The 23,228-nt window shown below is 33.0% G+C and overlaps 3 protein-coding genes across 5 annotated transcripts; all 3 read right to left on the bottom strand.

The window, feature by feature from the left end:
- Positions 1-3,167: 3,167 nt before the first annotated feature.
- LOC7465054 (uncharacterized) lies at positions 3,168-5,491 on the bottom strand. Its single transcript, XM_024596006.2, has 2 exons — positions 3,906-5,491; positions 3,168-3,801 (listed from the first exon to the last, which is right to left on the bottom strand). The coding sequence occupies exon 2, from the start codon at positions 3,730-3,732 to the stop codon at positions 3,169-3,171; it is 564 nt and encodes a 187-aa protein (XP_024451774.1). The 5' UTR covers positions 3,733-3,801; positions 3,906-5,491; the 3' UTR covers position 3,168.
- A 1,711-nt stretch (positions 5,492-7,202) lies between these two features.
- LOC7465055 (peamaclein-like) lies at positions 7,203-8,162 on the bottom strand. Its single transcript, XM_052453322.1, has 2 exons — positions 7,888-8,162; positions 7,203-7,715 (listed from the first exon to the last, which is right to left on the bottom strand). Exons 1-2 carry the CDS (start codon positions 7,967-7,969, stop codon positions 7,531-7,533), a joined length of 267 nt encoding a protein of 88 aa, XP_052309282.1. The 5' UTR covers positions 7,970-8,162; the 3' UTR covers positions 7,203-7,530.
- Positions 8,163-10,411: 2,249 nt separating this feature from the next.
- LOC7465056 (protein DWD HYPERSENSITIVE TO UV-B 1) lies at positions 10,412-16,584 on the bottom strand. 3 transcript variants are annotated; one of them, XM_024591744.2, is made up of 10 exons: positions 15,932-16,576; positions 15,398-15,464; positions 14,974-15,227; positions 13,971-14,550; positions 12,824-13,477; positions 11,932-12,372; positions 11,456-11,650; positions 11,241-11,297; positions 10,781-10,843; positions 10,412-10,679 (listed from the first exon to the last, which is right to left on the bottom strand). In XM_024591744.2, the coding sequence occupies exons 1-10, from the start codon at positions 15,976-15,978 to the stop codon at positions 10,596-10,598; spliced, it is 2,442 nt and encodes an 813-aa protein (XP_024447512.1). In that variant the 5' UTR covers positions 15,979-16,576; the 3' UTR covers positions 10,412-10,595. The 3 variants fall into 3 exon arrangements, with proteins under 3 accessions (XP_024447512.1, XP_024447598.1, XP_024447554.1); XM_024591830.2 differs by lacking the exons at positions 15,398-15,464; positions 15,932-16,576 and having other exon boundaries at positions 13,971-14,473; positions 14,974-15,122; XM_024591786.2 differs by lacking the exons at positions 10,412-10,679; positions 10,781-10,843 and having other exon boundaries at positions 11,241-11,360; positions 15,932-16,584.
- Positions 16,585-23,228: the final 6,644 nt, after the last annotated feature.

The raw sequence follows: 23,228 nt of genomic DNA, 5'->3' as shown, positions 1-23,228 counted from the left end.
ACAAAATCCATATGTGAAGGCCTTTGTGAGCCTTGAACGGCCGAAACCTGAACAATATCAGGTAAAAAGTCATCTGGAATTAAATTGGGGTTGCGATCATACTCAGAAAAAACAGCATCATCTTGCGATCTCCTTCTAATATAGTTATGTAGTGCCATTGATGCAACTACAATCTCAACTTGTGTTTGTATGGATAAGCAGGCATGTTTTGCAAAATTTTCCACCTCTGTTTCCATACCCCAAAAGAATGTTCGATCACGTTACGTAGTGACGAGTGTGCACGATTAAACACTTCTTTCCGACCACTTGGTTGTCCACGCCGCCTAAATTCTTTGAAGTGATACCTCTCGCCTTTGTAGGGACCTAAATACCCATACTCGTTTGGATATCCAGCATCAACCAAATAGTATCTTCCTGCAAATAATAACAACATGGTAATTAATAACATAACTTTTTAAAAAAATATTTTATTCCTTCAATTACCAAATCTTCAATTTAGTCAAAATCACAACCTTCTGGAGGTTTCGGAAATTTAATATTGCTATTGTCAATAGCCTCAAGAAAAATACATGTATCGTGTGCACTGCCTTCCCATCCTGCCCACACGAACATGAATTGCATGTCGAAACTACAAGCAGCCATGACATTTTGTGTTGGTACACCTTTTCTTCCAATATATGGAATTTGATTTGCAGATGGTATGCAGGCACGAACATGTGCTCCATTAATTGCACCGACACAATTCTATAGGCCAAAAAAACATTAAGTACTCATAAACATTTATAATATATTTCATATTCATTTGAATAACTTAATTAAACTACTTAATTAAACAAAAATTCATCTTACCTTGAAATGTGGCATAAATCTTGGATTCATAGCAATTTCTCTTGGTGTGCTCGTAAATTGTGGATCTACTGGTTTTATGACTTCCACAGCAAACAAACGTAATGATTTAAGCACTTCTTTAAAACATCTACTAATAGTTTTACCTGAATGCTGAAATCGTTCCTGCACTTGCCTATTTGACGCCCCAACTGCTATTATAAATAAAAACATTGCCACCTTTTCAATAACGCTCATTCTTCTTGATGGTTTTAAGCCATAGTGCGTTTCTAATTTAGTGCACAGACTCAACAAAGTGGTTGCGTCCATCCTGAACATGTTAACACTTCGTTTCCAATGACCTCTTAAAACCTCTGTCAACCAACGCATCCCTGTATTATACGAAACCATATATGGTTCTTTATACATATAATTAATATAACACATGTTTATAGCTCCAGCTGTGCATATAATTAATTTTTTCATATCAAAATGCGTCATTAAAATAAATTCATCGTCATCATCACTGTCATCGTCACCGTCATCGTCACCGTCATCATCATTATTATCGTTACTATCGTCGGCGTCGTTTCCATCACTGTCATCTCTAGCACCAGAAAATGAGGCACCACTACCTTCACAACTAGGATAATTAATGTGGTCTACAATGCGGTTCATTACATTATCATAATTGCCATTGAAATCCCCATTAAATATGTCATTAAACCGTGAATCATCCATAACTTCAATTACATGAAAACAAAAAAAAAATTATATGTTGTTAATAAAATTATTTAAATAATTAAATATCATTCAATAAAAAAGAACTATCAAATAGTTGGTGCAACATAAGTTTTTTCATACCTGTAAAGCCAAACAAAAACAGTGTTCCACTTGCTTGTATGAAATGCAGTTGAGGAGGTTTGAGAGGTTTGTTATGAAGCAAAAAAGTTCTTTGAAAGTTGGCTTACAAACAATCCTCTTTATATAGAAAAAACTCACTGCTTTTTACGTCTCTTTTATAAGCAATTTTATTCAGCTTACAATACAAGTACATTATCACATGTATAGACTGTAAAAGTAACATATAATGTTACTTTTACAGCTAATATATTCTGACATGTATTTTTTCACCTTTTGTTCTCATTCTATTATTCAAGATTCCTTGGCCCACTTTTTTTTCTTTTCTTATCACCATGACAGTGCACACCAACATGTACAGAAATCATCTGAAAAGCAACAAATATTGTATTCCAAGAACTATAACTGGAGATTCAATTGACACCTTATAAAATAAATATAATTTATATATATGAACTCCAACAGCAATGCACAAAAGAGAGCAGCATGCATTCCAATAATAGGTGACAAATCCAGCAGCTCAAACATCAATGACAGTAGCACATACACATATATTTCATGCACTAGCTCCCATGCACATAGTAGCTAAGACAATATTCAAAACTCACTTGCACACAATAGCTGAAACAATCATGTTAACAACAATGAATAGCATTAAAACAAACAAGGCATCAACTTTCATCAATTCTCACTGCAGAACAGAACACAAATGCTCCTTATCACACTGCACAAGCACACAGTAGCTGCACATGGTATCTCAATTACTTGCAGCTTTCTTATCACCATGCAGCACACATCAACTCACAGCAGAAAAAGAAAACAAACAAATATTCACACAATAGCTGCACATGGTATATCAATGAATACAGCTTCACACACAAGGCTGCAGCTCCCATCACCTCACGGTAGAAAAGAAAACACACCAACATTTCACACAGTAACTGCACATGGTTTATTACAATTACAGCTGGACACACAAGGCAACAGATCCCATCAACTCATGGCATAAAAGAAAACAAACAAGGCTGCACATGGTATATTATAATAGAACATACATTTTAACAGCAACACTCAATATTCAAGACCTTCAGGGAACAACACAGTGAAGGAAAATTACCAACAAATTCAATCCAATGGTCAACCATTTAACATTAATAACAACAGAAGTGACAGTTTTAATTCATTGATAAAATACAACATTAAAAACCAACAATATCCTCATACAAGTATATTAGCTCCCGAAAAGCAGTTTAATATAAATACAACAGTAAACAAATTACCGTAAATGGAAATGCCTATATATCTCAACACGAAATGTGGAAGAATACAATGACTCGAATAAACTTCGGCAATTGGAAAAAACTCATTTTTAAAACCGGCATCCCATTATTCTGCAACAATAAAATAAAATTATATAAATACATTAAGCAAGTGAATAGTTAATTGATTAACGGTTAAGAAAATGTAATAATACCATGTCAGCTAAGCACGTTTAGTGCGTGCATACATTCGTTGTAGCCATCTCAACTTCTGCTCCTTATCACCCATACTAGCCCACATTTCTTTTTTCCTTCTTAAACTCAAATACTCTATAGCAAAGTCGTGGAACTCATCTTCAATTGAAACTCCAGGAATTGAGTGCAGCTCAGCCATCACCTCGCGAATACTATAGCCTTCGCGATCCAAATTAACAAACGTGGAATCACTCTTAGTCGATATACTCTCAAGTAGTTGATTGCACCTTGACAGCAGCTGAATTCCAGATGTTTTCTTCTTTCTACCTCGCACATCATAATGATCTCGTTCTTTTCTTTTGTCACCTCTTTTTGTGTTGCTGCTGCTAGACATATTTATCCCTCCAACCATTCGAGCCATGTCAGTCTGGAAATCTTGAATCACATCTTCCTCCGAATCACCGCTGCCCTCTTCCAAACCATCATGAGCAATGTCGGCATTGCTTGTACCAGGATCAACATCACTGTCAGCAGGTACATCTGATGAAGGAGCCCATGCAAACGCTCCAGTTGCGACAATGTTGGAATACATTCGGTCAAATTTATTCTTCAAAGACTGCTCAATACCGACATGTCTGAATTTTTTGGCTCCTCTAATTTCCTGCATATAAATTAAATCAAGTAATGAAGGATCAAGACTAGTAAAATTTTGGTGTTGGAATTTGACAACAATAAAAGAAATTGTTAGGATGACAAGGAATGTACCTGAATTTTTTGTTTCCACCACTCATCGCTAGCTGAAATTGTGCCTAATTCACTATTCCAGCCAACACCAGTTTCAGAAACCAGCTTATTCCATATCCTCCAATCCTTTTTGCATCTATCCCATTTGTTTTTCAATTGTGTTTTGGTGAATGCATGACCAGTTTGTTCTTTGAATGATGTTATGAGAAGTTTTCACCCCGTTTTATCGAAATGAGTATTAGGTCTCATTCCCATATCAATTGCCTTAATGCATATATCACAAAATATATGCAACATTTCCTTTGTCCAAGCAGCCTTATCAAAAGATTCAAGACCTTCCATGATATCTTTTAAAACATTTAACAAAAGTTTGAAATCAATCAATGATATCAATTACATTGTGGCACATACATAAACCGTGGACTAAAACAATAATAAAACACTCAATGTTCAGCATTTATAAAAGTTGTGTGGTTAGCAACAAACATTAACCATGCATGTATTTGAATGAGAATGTTCCCATTAATGCGTAATGAAAACTAATTGAAACCCATTAATTTTCAACTGTTCAGAAAACTCAGTTTCAGCCATGATATAATATTTGAATTATCAAGCAACACTTCATTGTCATCATGCTGTTTGGAAGCTAAAAAAAAGGGGAAAAAAAAACAGAACATAATCTATTTCTACATTCAAAGTAACCCAACTTTCTTTCGCAGCATGCAAACACACAAAAAGAAACTCAAAATTCTGATTTTGACTGCACAAGTAGAAATAAAAGTAATCCTACACGACATGCTAACATGACACTCATTACAATTATAATAAACACACGCATAATAAAGAAATCTATGGTTGCTCAAACAGAAACAACATCAATGTGCATAGTAAACATATCAGACCATGAAGAACAACACATAAATGAAATTTCAAAGCATCACATTGTTTCCAGTAAGCAAATAATCCAGCAGCAGCACTATCAGCTGGTAGTAGACATAAAAAACGAAACCAGATTTAAACAAAGAACAACAGCAGACAAGCAGTACATATAAGCAATTAAACACTTCTTTCCAACCACTTGGTTGTCCACGATGCCTAAATTCTTGAAAGTGATACCTCTCGCCTTTGTTACTATATATTGTGCACAAGGTTATCACAATCCATCTTAATATCCATATTCAATATTACAAATCACAAAAGTGTGAGCTATACTAGAATTTGGCCTCTGCAGGTCTCATTTTTTCTAGCAATAATCAAGGTTTTGCTATCTACTGGCGATATGAGAAACTAGAAAACTAAGAGATCTACATACATGTATTATTGACCATGTCTTGTATGAAAATCTTGTTAAAGAGATAAGGGAAATATCTAAACCAACAACCAAAAAAAAGTCAGCATTTATGGATAAGACCATCAAATTCAACAAACAAGTGAATATTATGAAATGAAAAGCAGAGAAATAAATCAGTTTGTATTGTAACAGTAGGAAAACTACCAACCAACGAAGTGGGCCGAGATATTTCAATTGGGAACATAATACAGTAGAGCAAATAATCCAATTGACCCAAAATTAATTTCATGGTACCTTAATTCCAATATAAAACACACATAATGTGCACAGTAAAGAACTCTACAGTTTATCAAGCAAAAACAACTTCAATGTGCACAGTAAACAGATCAGCATGGATGCATGACATTGTTTCCAGATTAATTAATTTTAATGAAGCAGCAGCACTGTAGGCTAGACATCAACAGAAAAACAAATTTCAACAAACAACACATAATTACTCACAATACAAAGACCAAACAGCAGCACAAATGAAATTTTTAGCTCAAGTAAAAAAAATTAAAGAACGCACATTACAAGTCATGAAGCAACACAAAAATGCAATGAAATTTGCTCAATTAAAAAAATTGACGAAGGCACAATAAACAGAAGAGAAGCAACAACATCAAACTACTCTTTTTAGCTCAATTCAAACAAACCAAGAACGCACAGTAAACAGATCATGCAGCATCACAGAAATGAAATTTTTAGCTAAAAAAAAATGAAGATGGAGATAAAGGCAAGAACTTACCTCTGTCTCTCTCTTATGTGACTTTTCCCAGCACGGTTCTGCAGCGTTTTTCTGCAAAAAGAAACAATGGAGACCCAAAACAGAAATGAAATTTTGAGCTAAATTTTAAAAAAAAATTAACGAAGATAAGGCAGGTACTTACGGGTCTCTCACTCGTGTGACCTTTCCCAGCACGAAGCTGTTGGGTTTTTCTGCAATGGTAACAATGGAGGGACAGATCGGTGAAGGTTTGGGCGACGATCTTTGTGGGTGTTTGGAAAGAAGAAGGGACTGAGGAAGGATGCTCTCAGAACTGGCGTCGTCCTGTACATGGTTGTTTTTGCAAAATTTTGAAAAGGGGTTGTTGTCGGCAAGAAACGAGAGAGGGGAACAGTCTGGGGAATGTGGAAAATGGGAGTTTGTAGATCAATGGCCAAATTGATTTGCCAATTAACCGTGTTGTGAACAATTTGGGTGAGGGTTGGGAAAGTTTTGCGACCGTTGAGAAAGTAAGGGGAAAGTGTCGGTGATGAGAGAGAAGAGAAAACACATGAAAAGCAATTGGTAATTGCTTTTCAAAAACTGCAGTCCAACCTTAGTTTTGGACTGGGACCCACACCAATAAAAAACATGGTTGGTGTTAACCAAACACTATGTTGCAGATTTTAATTTCAACCGCGACCGCAACAGCATATCCAAACAGCATCTTAGTATATTTGTTTTGAAACTCGGTTAGGCATTGATTTGAAACCTGACTGACCTGGAACTGAAACCGGATTGGGTTGAAAAAAAAATAGAGTAAGGAAGAATCTGGTGTGACCCGGCTAGTTGACCCGATGACCCGGTAAGACCCAGTCAAAAACCCATTGACTTTTGTTTTTTGTTTTTTTACTAAAACGATGCCGTTTTGATTTTTAAAAAAATAAAATTGACCCAGCCAATCAGGTGATCTGGTCAAAACCCGGAACTCGAGCCTTAAACCGGATCGGATATGAAAACTATGGCTGAATGAGTTAGCAAGCCATAAATATTACAAACTCATTCTTGATCTTGTTGACCATGTAAGCGATTAATGAACAAAAAATATTACCGGATCTCATCTTTTGCGAACACATCTCGGAGGTGGTGGTAAGTTCTAGTTAAAAAAGAAATATACAGATTAGAGTTAAGTACTCAAACTGGTGAAGATTAGAAAGGAGAGACAGTTTAATAAATTTAATTAATCATAACCATTTGAAATTAATCAAATATCAATCGCAAGTTGAACGAAGAAAATAACACACTTTAACAGAATAAGACGTACGACACGAACAGCAGCATTAATTCACTGGTCTTCATTACACGATCATGCACGACCAAGCTAATCAAAGCCCGCAACTAATGCCAGAAAAAAAAAACAAACACGAAGAGAAATAAAAAGGGGAACAGGATTGACATGCTCTTATTATATCTAGCAGCTAACCCCACGCACGCAAGCTAATCACTCAAGTACACTCCCAAGAACTAATTATACACAGCTAGCTCGTACATATACATGAGATCTTACTTTCTCAACACAGGCACATCCTGACTGTGTAAGAGATTATCATTTAAGGACACTTGGGCTTGCCCTTGGAGTTCCTTTTGTCCCTGTAACAAGGGCACTCGTGCTTGTTCCCATAAGTTCCAGAAGGCACACACTTGCACTGTTCACAGCATATTCCACAGTACTTCAAGCACCTGTCTTGTATGCCAGCGTTTGCGCACCTCGTATTGCACTTCTTGGTACAGAAAGCTACACCACAAGAAATCACCAACATGATGAGTATTTCGAGAACTAAATAAATAAACACAAACAGGGATGGAGCCTGCATTTGCTAATTTTAGAGGCCTAACAAAGAAAGTAGTAATTAAATATATATCTCAGCTTTTAAATTAATTAGTAAACGAAGCCCTTGATTAGTTACATGACTTGGCCATGACAGGTTCCAAGAAAGATGAGCTGAAGAGGAGGGAGCACAGCAACAAAGCAGCAAAGAAGAGCTTCATCTCTTGTTTTGCTTCAATCAAAGCATGCAGCAGCAGAGATATAACTAGAGCCTAAGAGGGAGTGGAGTGAAGAGAGGAGTGGGAGAGTACGTGGGAATATATAACACCAAAGCCATTAATAAAGTTTAAAGTGGTACGGGTGTGGGCAATAAATTGAACAGCTGGAGCTTCGCTTGGCAGTTTACGAATGAGCGGTGGATTCAGCCATATCCAGACGCGTTTTCAGCTTGCGAGCAAGAGATACTGTGGATTTGTTTGTTTTCCTGTTGCGTTCTGTGTATTATTTTAATTATATACCAGTTATCTAATAGAATCAAGGACTCGTTTATTTACACGAAAGTTTTTTTTTTAAAAAAAAATAGTTTTTTGAAAAGTGATTTTCTTAGAAAATAAATTCCATAAAAGTAAATTATTTTTTGATGTTTGATAGTGTCATGAAAAGTAAATTGAAAAACACTTTCCAGTGTTTGATTATGTTATGGAAAATGAGCTGGAAAACAGTTTATTAATGTTTTATTTTATTTTTTAAGTTTATTAAAATAATAAGAAACAAATCTTACAAATTAAAAAGTTGAATGAGAATGAAATTGAAAAAAATCTAATTTAATAAATTATCTCAAATAAAATAAATAATAATCAAAATAATAAAGATCAAATCTAACAGAAAAAAAAAATTAAAAGATGATGAAATTAAAATAATAATAATTATAATTTCTTAAATTATTTAAATAAAATAAGTAACAATCAAATAATGATGATCAATTTGATAGATAAAAAATTTTAATTTAAAAAATGATAAGAGAAAAGTAAATAACAATCATAAAAATAAGGACCAAAGTTAATATAAAAATCAAATTAAATCAAATTTTAAGGGATGAATTTGAAAAAAAAAAGATTCAAACAAAATATATAACAATCAAAAGTTTGAGGATCAAATTTGACATAATCAGTAAATAATATGATATTTTTAAAATTTTCACAACTTCTGAAAAGTGTTTTCCTTCCAAAATAAAAGGAAAATACTTTCCTGCAATTCAAGTCAAATTTTTCTTTGACAAGAAAGTGTTTTTTGTTGACCAACTTTTATAATAACAAACAAACACATGAAAGTTTGGAAAGTAGTTTCCCGAAAACCACTTTCCGAGAAACAAACACACCCCAAGAATCATTTATATCAATAAATATAAAAAGAAAAAAAATGTTAACGAGTTTACAGACTAAATATTTTTTTTAACATATATATATATATATAGCATGTTTTTATTACCGCAAGTAAAAAATATAAATATAAATAAAATATAGTAAAATTCATATATATTAATAAAAATATGAAAAATTCCAAACTTATTTTTAATATAATAAAAAAATAGAACAAAATTCTAATTGATATATTTAAACATCATTTTCTTAGTTTTTGTATAATAATTTTTCAAATAAAAACATAAAAAAATAAATTACAAAAAAATTATGAGAAGAACAAAAAAATAATATAAATATGTGAAATATAGAGGGATAGATATTGCAAGTGTAAAGAATAAAAAATAATATTTTTTAAAAAACTTATCATAAAAAAAAATATAAAAAAAAAATTACAAAAAAATAATGATAAAAAAATAACGATAAATAGACCGAGTATAAAATAATAAAAATATCAAATATAAAGATAGAAAAATATAAGAAAAACTTATTTTAAAAAAAAACAAAAAATTACATATTTACCATAACTACACAGTATCCACTACAGTAAAAAATTGAAAAAAAAATAATTGTGCCATTTCAACTATAAAAATCTATTTTCTTTTAGTGTATGTATATAAAATATAGTTTAAAGTGTTTCATTAATTAACCTAATTTCACAGAAATCTTTTGTTTTTTTTTAATTTTAATTAAAAAAACTATAATTAAAAGTTACCCCACTCCCAGGAACGTGCTCATATATATATATATATATATATATAGACAGACACACACACCGCTGGCGCCAGCAGGTACGTTCTCGGTGGCATAACTAGTAGTTTTATCTACTACAACGTAAGCAATGAGGACAGATACAATTAAGATGAGTACTCCTAGGTGGTTGAGCCTTTACTCCCGCGTTTTATGACCCTCGACCTCGAGTACAGAAATGAAAAGTCCAACGCCTGTTTTTGTTCCTCTCGTTTCACGATTTACATCCATCCATGGATGATATTGTTCGTAAAAATAACTGGGAATGATGAATAGCATTACTCTATTTCGACGGTCCATGATCAACGATGTCATCCTTTCATCTAAATCTCAATATTAATTGCCAAGTTGTTTGTTTTGGGGGATTCCTTCCAATAAAATGAATGATTTTGTGCCACTTTTCGAAACTTCAAATACCCTCCTCCACCTTGTATAGTTTTGTTAGAACAAATTAAGTTGCTGAGATCCCAAATGCCCAGATCAAATTACAGTACGTTCTTCAACTAATCACCATGACGTAATTGTTTGCACTGCGAAATGCATGTTCATTACATTTACAAAGATAAAGATCTTATAAGCCATGATTAATATACATTTTTTTTACCATTGGGTGTTTAGCCCAGAAGTGGGTGAGATTTCAAGCTCAAATCCTACTCTTGTCATGAAAAGAAAATAAACCTCAACCTCCCATGCTAGTGGATGGGCAGGAATCCCGGCTTTTAGAGTATCCCTTGGCATTCCCACAGGAAGCTAGCAAATTGACCTGCAAATTGTACCTTAAAATCTTAGAATCTTAAAAGGAAAATGGAACCAAGCAACAAGCTTCAAAATACAAAGTCAGAAAAGCAGGGCAAGAATTTATACCTTCACAATTTCATACCTCGAGTTGGGACGCATATAGGCTGCCAATATACTCATGTTGAAATCCTTTGTACAGGGACATAAAAACACAAATGTGATTCATTTAATAATTCAATAACGCACAAACCTCAGCTTGGTAGTTTAACAATATACCAAACAGAAGCTACTCAAATGGGATTAAATGAAAGAGCTATATGACTATTTCCAAAACACATGGGAGGTTGACAAAGGTGGCTGGAGGGCAAGTGGAGAGAGAGAGAAGATGGCAGACTAAAAAACAAAGTAGCTTTCACCAACAAGTTACATAATACTAATATGGAGGAGAAGAGAGATTTCACGAGGTAAATTAACAAATGACAATATTTTGCTCAAAATCCAAACACTGAAAGAATTAAGAAGTTTCTCAAATCTACTCTCGAATTGACAAAAGAAGGTTAAGAATCAATAGCAAGTGTAAACTCACCCTAAAAGGATCTCCCCTCAAAGATTGCACATACATTGAATTCCCTAGGCCTTTCCCCTGCAAAAGAACAGCATATGCTCAGTTTACAGGTTCCAAGAAAATGCAATCCTAGAACCCTCCCTGGGCAAATATGGTTCCAATATCAATATCTCTATAACTTTTATGTCATTAATTGAAATCTATGCTTCCACGTCCCAATTAAAAGATGAAGGTACCTCCAAGGATATGTCTCTGAAACGCCTTCCAGTTTGAGCACAGCAAACACGGACCACATGTTCATCACAACTCCCACTTATAATATAATCCCTTCCATTCATGTAGTAGGAACGGGTGTAATTCTGTGAACTTCCCGTAGGTGCTATGTCAAAACTCAAGTGAAGCCTCCCATCAACAGCCAAAAGTTGTCGAACCTGATACATTTCTACATTTTAATCTCAAGACTCCACTAATTTCCTTAAAACGAGTGAAATAATTGTAATAAAAAAGTAAGGGGTGACATTACAAACAAGAAAGGGTTTAGAACATTGCATTGTGGGGGAAAATTCTTATCTGTATGCACATCATGACTCAGTTTCGTTAAGGGTGGATTCTGTATGAGGGAAAGCAATTGATGGGGCCCTAATTTAATTTAACATTCAAATTGATGGAACTGCATGCCCCTAAAAATGCAGTAAATTAATTCAAAGAATACCTCATTATCAACAGCAGATGCAAGAAGATATTGATCATCTGGAGAAAAGCACACCATCACATTTCCTCTAGAGACTGAAGTAGTATAGCAAGGCTGTATTGGTTTCTGTCTCAAGTCCCATAGTTTGACATCCTGATCAAATGAAGAAGTTGCAAAAACTGATGGGGAATGGTTTGAGAACTTGACAACATTGATGTGCTCTCTGTGCACATCAGTGAACACCTGTATGCGCCTTCCACTGTTGATGTCATACAAAGCAACATTTTTTGAGTATCCGCTTGCCAGAAATAGTTCGTCGGTGGAGTTAACATGAACAGATGTCAATTGGTCAAAGTCATCAAAGGTGATTGAACCGGCAGCTGAATACATGCCCGTAACTGTTGGGGGCATGTGCTCTATGTCATACAATTTTAGCAAACCACTATCTGAACCTGCTATGAACTGAAAGCAAATCAGAATCAGAAGTAGCCATGCGATCAGGGACTTGATATGCACATAATCAAATGCTCTAACAAAAGCTTGACAGAAAATGTCTAATGATCTTATTGCATCTTAGAAGTTGTTCGGTCTTGTGGAGGCCGGAGCAACATGCACACTGTTTTAGAATATGCTGTTCCTAACTTGATGCGCATGAGCATCATGTAGTATTAATCACCTCACCAAATTCAAGTAAATCCTGTAGAAGTACAGATCAAACTAACTCTGTTTTTAAATGGATAACACTTTAAATTAGCTATTGACCATTTCTAAAATTAGTTAGACGTTTACAATTACCTAACTTACATACAAAGCATAATTTCTTGTACACTAGTGAGAAAAACAAAAGTAATTACAAAAAGGTGAACATCATGCAAAGACACATATCCACTGCACTTAATGCAGAATGACATACCTTAGATGGATATTTCTTGAGCCAGCAGAGTCCCAACACACTATTCATGGCACCAAGTGATGAAACGTACCTAACTACTTTCTCATTCTCATGGTTCACCACAACAACTTCACCATCCAAGGTTCCAAACACCATTAGGCTAGAAAGAGATGGATGGTACTCAAACTGTCTGGGCCGGAAACTCCTACTTCCATCACCTAAATCACAGCCTGATACAGAAAGTGAATGCAACAACGGCCAAGCAGAAGATCCCAACTTTGCAGCACAAAGAGACCGGGTATAAGAGTATAGGGAGTTTCCATGAGAATAAGAAGGCTTTTGATTTTTTGACAGCATATGAGAACGGGTATCTTTTATTTCACGCTTGTGCAAGATGCTGACAACACTCTCTTTATGCTTCCGATTGTATGGTAAGTACTCGAAATATTGTGAAAATGTAACAGCAGCCCTTTCACTGTCAATCTTTCTGACAGGTAAGTTATCCAAAACTTTCAAATTGGGTAATGAAGCTATCATGTACTCTCTATAATGTTTCTCGAAGCATATTGGTGAAGCATGATGAGAGATATACTTCGAAGGAACATCTGCAACATGTCTCCCAAAGGAACCATGCAGGGACTCTTCTTTTTTATTCCTAGATGTACCAGAAGAAAGCTGCCAAGCAAATAACAAATTTGATTATTGAGTATTTATAAAGAAAGGGGGTTGGATGGACACAAGAAAATACTGTAAATTCAATCTATATTACATATTTAGCAATCCAGCATTATAAAGGAAGCTGGGATCGTCCACTATAGGAAGTCTACATTTATAACCACAACTGACCAGACACTTGCCACTTTAAAATGAAAAGGACAAGAAAAACAAGATCCACAATCCACCAATCCTTTCAAGTCTAATGTGACCAGGAGAAATACAAAAATTAAAAAGAATTGCAGGTGAAAAGATACACTAATCATACTTTGCTAGACTTACAATAATCATACTTTGCTAGACTTCTTCACATGAATTAAAAAGATTCGTTCTGAATGCTACCAATTGAAAACAAACAAAATGATGCCACTTTCTTCAGTGATAAGATGCACCCGCTTCCTTACACTGAGATCACTAGCGACCAGGACATAAGGAACGAGCACATGTGCATTACCTCACTTTGCAGATTGACCTGCCTGTTCCAGCCAGAAGAAAAATTGGCCAACAGATCCATATAATCAAATTCTTGCCAATAACTTGAAAAATCAACTTCATTGTCATCTGATGAATCCTCCATCATACTTTGAACTTGCTGACCTGTAGCTATATCATTGAATGAAAACACATTCCCGGTTCCCTCATCTGTGCCTTGGTTAAGAAATGATTCTTCATCAATATCAGTCAAAAGTTCTCTAACATCAGGTTGATCCTCCAAATTTCCACCTGAAGATGCTGAAGGAGAGGCAGAATCATTGCAGCATATCCACTTCTGAAACCGAAGTTCTACCAAAGAAGAGAGTTTAGAAAGTGCTGCAATAGTTGTCCAGAGATTTGCAACTCTTGTCTCGCACATTGAGAGGCAAGTTAGAATGGGCATGCAAGTAAAACAATCCTCCTGGAAGCTTGTCAGTGAAGTACTAAAATCAAGGTTGAGGGTATGTATTTGCATGAATTTCCCTGCCATGTTCAGATTCCGGAAATGAGAAGACCTCAAATTCAAAATTTGGCAAGCTAAACCTTTCTGAGAAAGCTCCCTGAGTATGAAACTGAAGTTAGTAATAAAAAAAATATATCATATTCCAGAAAACTACAACGTATTCCATGCTCGTTTAAGAGAAAGAATTCGGGATTCTAGACAATTCTAACAAAAGAATGCATAGTCAGATTCTGAAATGATGTTGAGGTTTAAGGAAGTCTCTTCTTGTCTAGGCCTTCCTCACAATTTCTGGCTGCTTGGGAAGTGGAAGAACCTTCAGTGGCTACCGACTTTGCATTTCTGGTATGCAGAGATATTTTTTTGGGTAAATGAGGGCAATTTAGAATTTTTTATTCATTATTTCTGGAGTGGCTTTTCTGATCACTGCAAACAGATGGTGTCCCTTTGGTGCCTTATCATAGAACTGCTTTTACTCATCAAAAGCATTATACAAGTAACAACAATAAGAACAGCTATATACCGCAAGAAGTCCTTTCCAAATGGCAAATCCTGAAGATCAACTACTTGAAGCTTTTGATTGAAAGCACGCATCAAAGATAAAGCATATTCTACATGCAAAGTACAATTCGGTCCGTTACGTATGTCAACCACTTCAATCTCAGAAGTTTCAATGGTTGCACACACATCAAGAAGCGGAGGAACATCAATATCTTCAAGATGGTCCAAGATGATCTCCAAGCTACATATCTCATTGCAGGACTTTTTAACCTCAGCCTGAACAGCAAAGCAGTGATCAGGCAGGTTCAACTTCTTGTTTCCATCAATAACTAATTTAAACCCTAGCCTAAATCAAACATTACAAATTTAAACACATAGAAGTTACTGTTATTTTAATCAGGTTTTGTTGAACACACAGGTAAATTGTAACTCTAACCTACACTGACCTTAAGGAAACCAGATAAAATTTCTGTATTAGGTAGGACACCATGCCTCTTGCAAGAATCAATGTACCTACAACCAGAATCAAAGTGAAAAAATAAAAAATCAAAGTAAATCAAGTGTTTTCATTAGCTATAGACAGGAAAATAACAACTACTTCAACAAGCCATAAGGTGATATCAATGACTATGCTCTCTCCGTCCTTTTCCTCTTTCAATGCAACCTTTCTCCAAATTTCGAAATAACACCACATGAAAATGTTACCAAGGTTCTTTGATCACCAATTCTCAACTTTCGCTCTAAAATTCACAGAATTAAAAGAAGAAACAAAAGGGCATAAGAACGTTTAATGGGTTAAAATCAATTTCTCCATTTCAGCTAAAAACAGGGTCCTCGTTTATAATCTCCCTCAGTTCATCTTTACCAGGAAAACTCCTTTATACAACCAAATGGGGTTCAAGGAATTTTTATGTTATCATAGAATCCAAAATCTAAAAAGTAAAAAGTGATCAAATTGAAAAGCAAAGTGAGCAACTTACATTTGTTCCAGGGTTGAGATATTAAAGGATGGGATATCAGTGGCCATAATTTAGATTTGGAGTCTCCGACTATCAGCGAAAAATAAGAAGTAACTCTATGACAGCAGAGGGGGCGATGTTTCTTTATAGCTTTACAACAGTTATGCAACTATGGACAAGCACGAAGACATACGTGTGTGTGCGTGTGTGGAGGTTGAAGAGATGAGTTGTGTTATGTTCGACCAGAAACTGTGAAGGAGAAGTCGGTATTGTTCGGGCACACACATACAACCCAGCTTCTGATTTTACTTTGCCCGGCTGCAGGCTGCTTATTCGCAAGCCAAGAGAAGCGGGGAAAGGAGAGGTTCGAATGAATATTTATTTTGGTGTTTTCACTTTTCAGGGAAGTTGAGACTGATGCATGGAAGCATCTGTGCGGTGTGTGGTATGATAGTAACAAGTCGGGTTGGATTGGGATTTTTTATATTTATTTTGGATTTGATTTAGAGATGGTAGTTAATTAGGTGAAACATGTGTTGAATAAATCAAAGTCTAGGAGGGGGTTGGTGGGTTTATCAAACTCTTAGGGAGAGGAAACTTGGTGGTGGTTATCGAGCAATAAACAATGCTTAAGACGTATCATAAAGGGCTGACCAAAACCAAATAATGCTCTCTTCTCGACACTCTAGTCAATCTATCCTTTTGTTGGAACCCCGATGTCGAAGTTTATTGAAATATAAGCACCGTAATCTCCAGCCCAGTAATGACTCCGATGCAGGGCTCAGTTCGTCCAACCGATCAGTGTTCACTCGACAACAAGAGAGAATTATAAGACCATCATCTTCAATTTTCGGGGTTCAATCTGAAGCAATGCAATGGTCAAAAGGTAGAATTGAAATGCATTCAGCAGCTTCCCACGAAACGGCAACAGAACTGCAAGGACATGGATTACTTTATTAAATAAATGGTTGTGATTTAAAATGTTTTTTTATCTAAAAATATAATGTTATTTTTTTTATTTTTTTTTTACAGTACAACAACACAGAATACTTGAAAAATACAAAAAAAAAGGGTTAGTACTCAAAGATATAACAATCTCTTTCTTTTAAAAGAACATAAGAGATTTCTCACTAATGGTTTGTGTGGATTATCGTTAGAGGCCAGAATTTTAGACGGCTTATGGTTTGCAACAACTTAGTCTTAAAGTAATTATTCAAAGCCAAAAATAATCTTTATATAAACTCTATACAACTCTAAATTATCTAATGAGATCTTTGAACTCCTAAAAAAATTTAAAATTTATATTTTTCATTGCATATATGTGTTTTGAAAAACTAAATAGTGATATCAAAATCATTATTAAACAATTAAAATCATTGATTTCATGTTTTAATAATTATTGGTATTAATTTTATAATTTTTTCTAAAATAATTTCTCTCTCATGATTTTATATATTTTTTTTAAAGTCGTGGTTACTATTTTGGTCAAATTTAGCTAAAATCCTCATAAATTAAAATAAAAAATTAGCGTTTGGCGCAGAGAAAGCCACCACCAACAGCACCAACACGTTGCTGACAACAAGGCAACAGACTGCTGCCTTGCCATAACAAAGCCAAACATTATTGTCCAGCCAGGCACAAGGCTAATGTCTCCCGCATGGTGGGCGATGTAGGAGGTGGCAACATTACTGCTTCTGTCAAGGTCTGCTGCTGCTGCTGCTGCTGCTGCTGCTATTAGGCCAGCAGCCGGCAATGGGCAATAAGCCCACTATTGGCTGAAACTGCTGAGAAAGAAGAATACGAGGGGTAGAATTACAATTTGCCTTTGAGCTTTTGTTATATTACAATACGGTTTTTTTAAGGTAGAATTAATTATGATTCTGCCGTGGCTAAATAAACTATTATAATAGGCTTTTTTTTTTGGTAAAAATTATAATTTTTTCCATGTACAAAGTATTATTTTTATATTTTAAAATTGAAACTCAAATTAAATTAATTATAAAAATAATTTTTCTAATTGGATTGAGATTGAATTAAAGTATTTAATTCATGATTCTAATTTTTGTGTAATCCTATTTGGATTAGGATTTAATTAAAATATTTTAAAAAAATATTTTTTTTTCTAAATAAAGAGATTTTTTTAGCTGGAAAGTTTTATTTAATTGATCCTAAAATATTTTAGGATGTTAATAAGAATTTTAATATGATTAATTTTCTTATTAAATTTTTAAAAATAGCTTTTGAAGAAAATTGTATTAAATAAAATTTATAGAGTTTAGGAAATTATCAAATTGATTTGATTTAATATTTCTAAGTGTTAGAAATATTATTTTAAAATTGTACATAAATTCAATAATTAGAATTGAAGCATGTAATGTATTAATTTATGCATCTTCATGTGTTATTATGCATGGTGGATGATTATAGACATTAAAACACCAATGTAATTATGTTTTTATGATTGAATGGTTGTAATATTAAATAGGGTTTGTGTGTCTTATATTTTCTCTATTTTTCTTTTTTTTTTGGAAAAAAAGATTTCTCATATATCCTTGAATGCAACTTGATATTTCTTATACAATTATGTAAATGTTATGTAATTTAAAAATGTAAGAATTTAGACAGTAAAATATATTTTTTAATCCAAGATAAAGAAACAACTATGAAAAAGGCTACGACTATGATGCTCGTAAAGGACGTATGAAGATTTGCAATATCTATCTAGGTTTTAACCACCTAGTTCCATTTGATGACTTGAATGAATTGGTTTAGATATGTTCATAATCATCCAATTAAAATAACATGCTAGACATGTATGTTTATATATGTAAACCCCGGGTGTAAATTAAGCGTAAAATTGAAGAAATGTATTAAATTGAATAAAGAAAATAAAATGAATGATGTACGAATTTTGATATATAGGACACGAATACACACACACACACACACACACACACACACACACACACACACACACACACACCACGCACGAAAATTGATCCGAAATCATCGCTTGTAATTTTGGTTAAGAAATGTAAACTTGGTACAACTCAGGAGTTCCATAAAACTTCTAAAGGAAGTGTATAAGAAAATTAAGCAAATAAATCATAAAAATTAAGGATTTAATACTTGCAGTAAAGGAAGGAATACAGACCTTTGAAATTCAGGAAAAAAAAAGGTTAACAAATAAATTTAAAATAGAAGTGTGAAAAATGCCCAAAAATAAAAAAATGTTCAAAATATGAGAAATTGAATTGAATTGTTAAATTTCCATTAAATTTTTCATCAAATTGAGATTAGGGTTCATGATGAATTTTGAGGGAAATGAGAAATTGAATTGAATTGATGTTTATGACAGAGAATAGGGTTTAAATGAGTTGAAATAACAAATAATTTTGAAAGAAAATTTATAGCTCCTTACTAAGTGCGTGGTCGACCATTGATGTAGGAAGAAGAAGGGTGTTTTATTTGAATATTTGAATTGATGATGTGCGTTTATATGAATTAAAATGATGAGAAATGCATGAAAGAATAACAATGAAGGTGTTAGAGAGGGTTGAGAAGAGTGTTGATTGATTAGTTAATAAAATTGGACAAACAAATTATTAGAAAAGTGTTTTTAGCATCATTATAGTGTATATAACATAGAAAGGAATTGGTTTGAATGAGGTAAATTAAATTTGATGATGTGTGAATGTTTATGGAATTGTCGACGAAACTGAACAGTTTCGTCTCTTGGTCTTCCAAAGGGAACTCGAGTCTGAAAATGAGGGAATTTCGACTAGGTCTCTTCATATAAATTTTAGTCTTAAACTGAACTATATAATGTTAGTTATGGATGAAACCCAAAACAATATTCGAATAAGGAAATACGCCAATTGTATTATTGATTTGTATTTTTGTTAAAGAACTTAAAGAAAAAGATTTAATGGGAACATAAGACGTAAATTTAAAAAAATAGGGATAAAAATGAATGAGATGATTAAAAAATAATTGTATAGATTATTGATTTAAAAGGAATAAATATTCGTAAGTAATGACATGGTATGCCTGTTAATGTAGGGGGAGCCATAAAACCCAAACAGCAGCCGGGGACTACCAGTTAAGCTTTTACTGCAGGTAGGTGCCCAACACCTAAGAATTTTTATTTCCTACCATTTTAAATTTGCTAGGTATATAAGTGATTTGAACTTAGTGATCTATATATATGATTTAAATTTGGTAGTCTATGTCTATGTGAACGGTATGAGTAGAATGTTGTGATGACATTAATTAGTTATCCCAAAAATTAGGGTAACTAATGATATTAATGTGGTTTCATTGGTACTGACATTCCTTAAATTGATTGGTTGATACTGGGTAATTGGATAACTAATGATGTTAATAAAGATTACTAACATCGGTATGGTTACTCTCAGTTAAAGGAGAAAGATAAATTGATTAATTATTTCAGGTCGGAAATAATTAATGATATCAATGGGTCGTATTGGTATCGGCAACCATTTATGGTGTGATTAGCTACTCCGGGTAAAGAGGCTAATGATGTTAAGGGTTCTTGACATTGACAACTTAGATGATAAACTAGATGTGGATAAGAATTGATTAACTATTCCAGGTTAGGAATAGTTAATGACATCAATCAATTGTATTGATATCAGCACTTGAATGGTATTGATTAGTCTAACCCGATAATGAAAGACTAATGATACTAATGAGATTCATTAGTATCGATAATTAACTTTCGGAGAATGGAAGGAGAAATGTTAATTAGTTATTATGAAAGAATGAGATATCAAGAGAAGAATATATTGGTATCAAATGAGGATTGATCCTTAAAGAGATGACATTCAAAATCATTTTCGTCGTGTTGTGATTTTCAAGATGAAATTATTCTCAGTAATTGATTAGGATATTAGATGGAAAATGCATATTGTAAAGAAGTCTATGTCTAAATTTTATGTGTCAAAAGAAATGTCATGAAAATTATTACATGTTGTTGTTATTATTATTATTGTTATTACCTTTTTATATTATATTTATATGTAAATGTTATTTATTATTTTCAGGTCTATTGGAGTCACGTTAGGAGTGATCTTAGTTTAGCTATCTTTTGCTATATAATTATGTTATAATTCAAAACATTTATCTCCTAAACTTAAAATGTAGAATTGACCCGTAAATTTGGATGTATAACTTTAATATAATGATATAATTCTAAGTACCTATTTTAACCATGCATGTTTATAGTTGAAATTTGATCCTTCACTTGAATTTCATTATATAATATTATTATGCATGATATAGTTAATGTAGTGATAATATGTAGCAATTGAATTATGCATTGTTTTTTTTTTGTGAACTTGAATTTTGTAATATTATTGAATAAGATGTGTTGTGATGATGATAATGAGTTTGGTTAAGATCCATGATAATTGAATCGGGTTGTGAAATGACATAGAAAGTGTAAATCTGGTATTGTCGATAACTTGGGACCTCCCGGTATAGGGGAGACTCCACTAAAATTTCAATAATTTTTTTAAAAAAAGATTTCTAAAATTTATAGTTAACTGTTGTGTGTTGTCCAGAAATTGGGACTGTTACAATATATAATTTTTATGTATGGTATATCATTAATGCCATGAAATGGAACTTAATTAAAATAATAAATCAGGCATTAATATATTAAGTACATGTTAAAAACATGATTTGTTGCTTTCTGATTTTATATGCATGAAATCATATCATTATTTATGGATAACTTGTTGAGTTACTCAAGGTTACCATTAATCAAATATATTTAATGCTATAAAATTAGGTTCTACTTAACTAACTTATATGATTTAAATAAGTTACTTATGATCATATAAGATTAGAGGCAACAATTAGGTGAAACATATATGATATATTTAGATAAATAGTTGATACTTAACCAATATGGGAGTCACATAAAGATGTGATTGATAAGTTATGTTATCTACTTAATTTAATTTATTTTAATTTGTTGAGTTACTTAAGGTTGTGTAAATCAAATAGGATCCTAACCCACTAAAAGATCTAAGTGAGATTTTTTGAATCAACAGTGATGATTATTAATTTTTAGAAAAATAATGGGAGACCAAATCATAATTAAAGACCTTAACTAAAGTTGGTTGTAAATATTTATGAATACTCATTATCTTTATATATATAGATTGATATACCATGAATAAAAATAAATATATTCATACATAACATATTTGATACTAATAAATTGATTTAACCAAACTTCTTGGACTGGTCGAAATATGAGAATTGTTATCAAATAAGAAAGAAAGTTATATGCTTTTGAAAATCCAATTCCTCATGTTCTTGATAAGGACGATGATAATAAAGTAATGACTGGATATCAACGTCATATTGATGATAATGAGCAGGCTACATGTGTAATGCTAGCCAACATGTCACTTGAACATGAAACATAACATGAGAATATAGATGTCCATATAATAATTATACATTCTAAAAAGTTGTTTGATGTAATTAATAGAACTAAGAGGTATGAGACCTCTAAGAAATTATTCAACTGCAAGATGATAGAGGGTTCCTCAGTGAACACCTATGTGTTGGGGGTGATTAATTATTTTAAGAAATTACATTAATTAAGCTTTGTCATTAACCATGAGTTAAGTATTAACTTAGTCTTGTAATCCAAACATAGAAGCCTACTTGTGGTGTCAAGAATGACAAGGGTACTTGTCATCATTATAGAAAAGAAAACAACTATATGAGGAACTACAAATATTATCTTGCAACTGTTTAAGGCTAAGAACCTTATTGAAGCTTCCACTTTAGGTATATTTATTTATTGAATAAAAGTAAATTAGACCTATATGGGTTGTTATTAGAACTTGATAATTATTATTTTATTCTAACACTTTTTAGAAATATCGTATCCATTTATGAATGGATTTAAATTTATTATTAGAGAAAAATGTTGTTCATTCTATAATAATTATGTTTATTATGGATTTGGTGCTTATAGACATGGTTTGTATATATCTAATCTTTAAATGCCTAAGTTCAATATAAATAGCAAGGAAAATAGATTTAATAATCAATATCCATATTATTTATGACATTGTAGACTAGGTCATATCAATAAAATAAAAATCATTAAGTTTCATAAGGAAAAATATTTGATCATCTTGATTATGAATCATATGAAACTTGTAAAACTTGTTTATTAGGTATGATAACCGAAACACCATTTACTGAAAAAGTGAAAGATCTAATGAATTGTTAGGTATATGAAATTTGACAGATAGATGTCAAGATTATG

The sequence above is a fragment of the Populus trichocarpa genome, chromosome 1 (genome assembly GCF_000002775.5).
Source record: "Populus trichocarpa isolate Nisqually-1 chromosome 1, P.trichocarpa_v4.1, whole genome shotgun sequence".
Classification (NCBI taxonomy): Eukaryota; Viridiplantae; Streptophyta; class Magnoliopsida; order Malpighiales; family Salicaceae; genus Populus; species Populus trichocarpa.
Note: the sequence above shows the minus strand (reverse complement) of the source record. Positions and strands in the feature narration are given on the sequence as shown.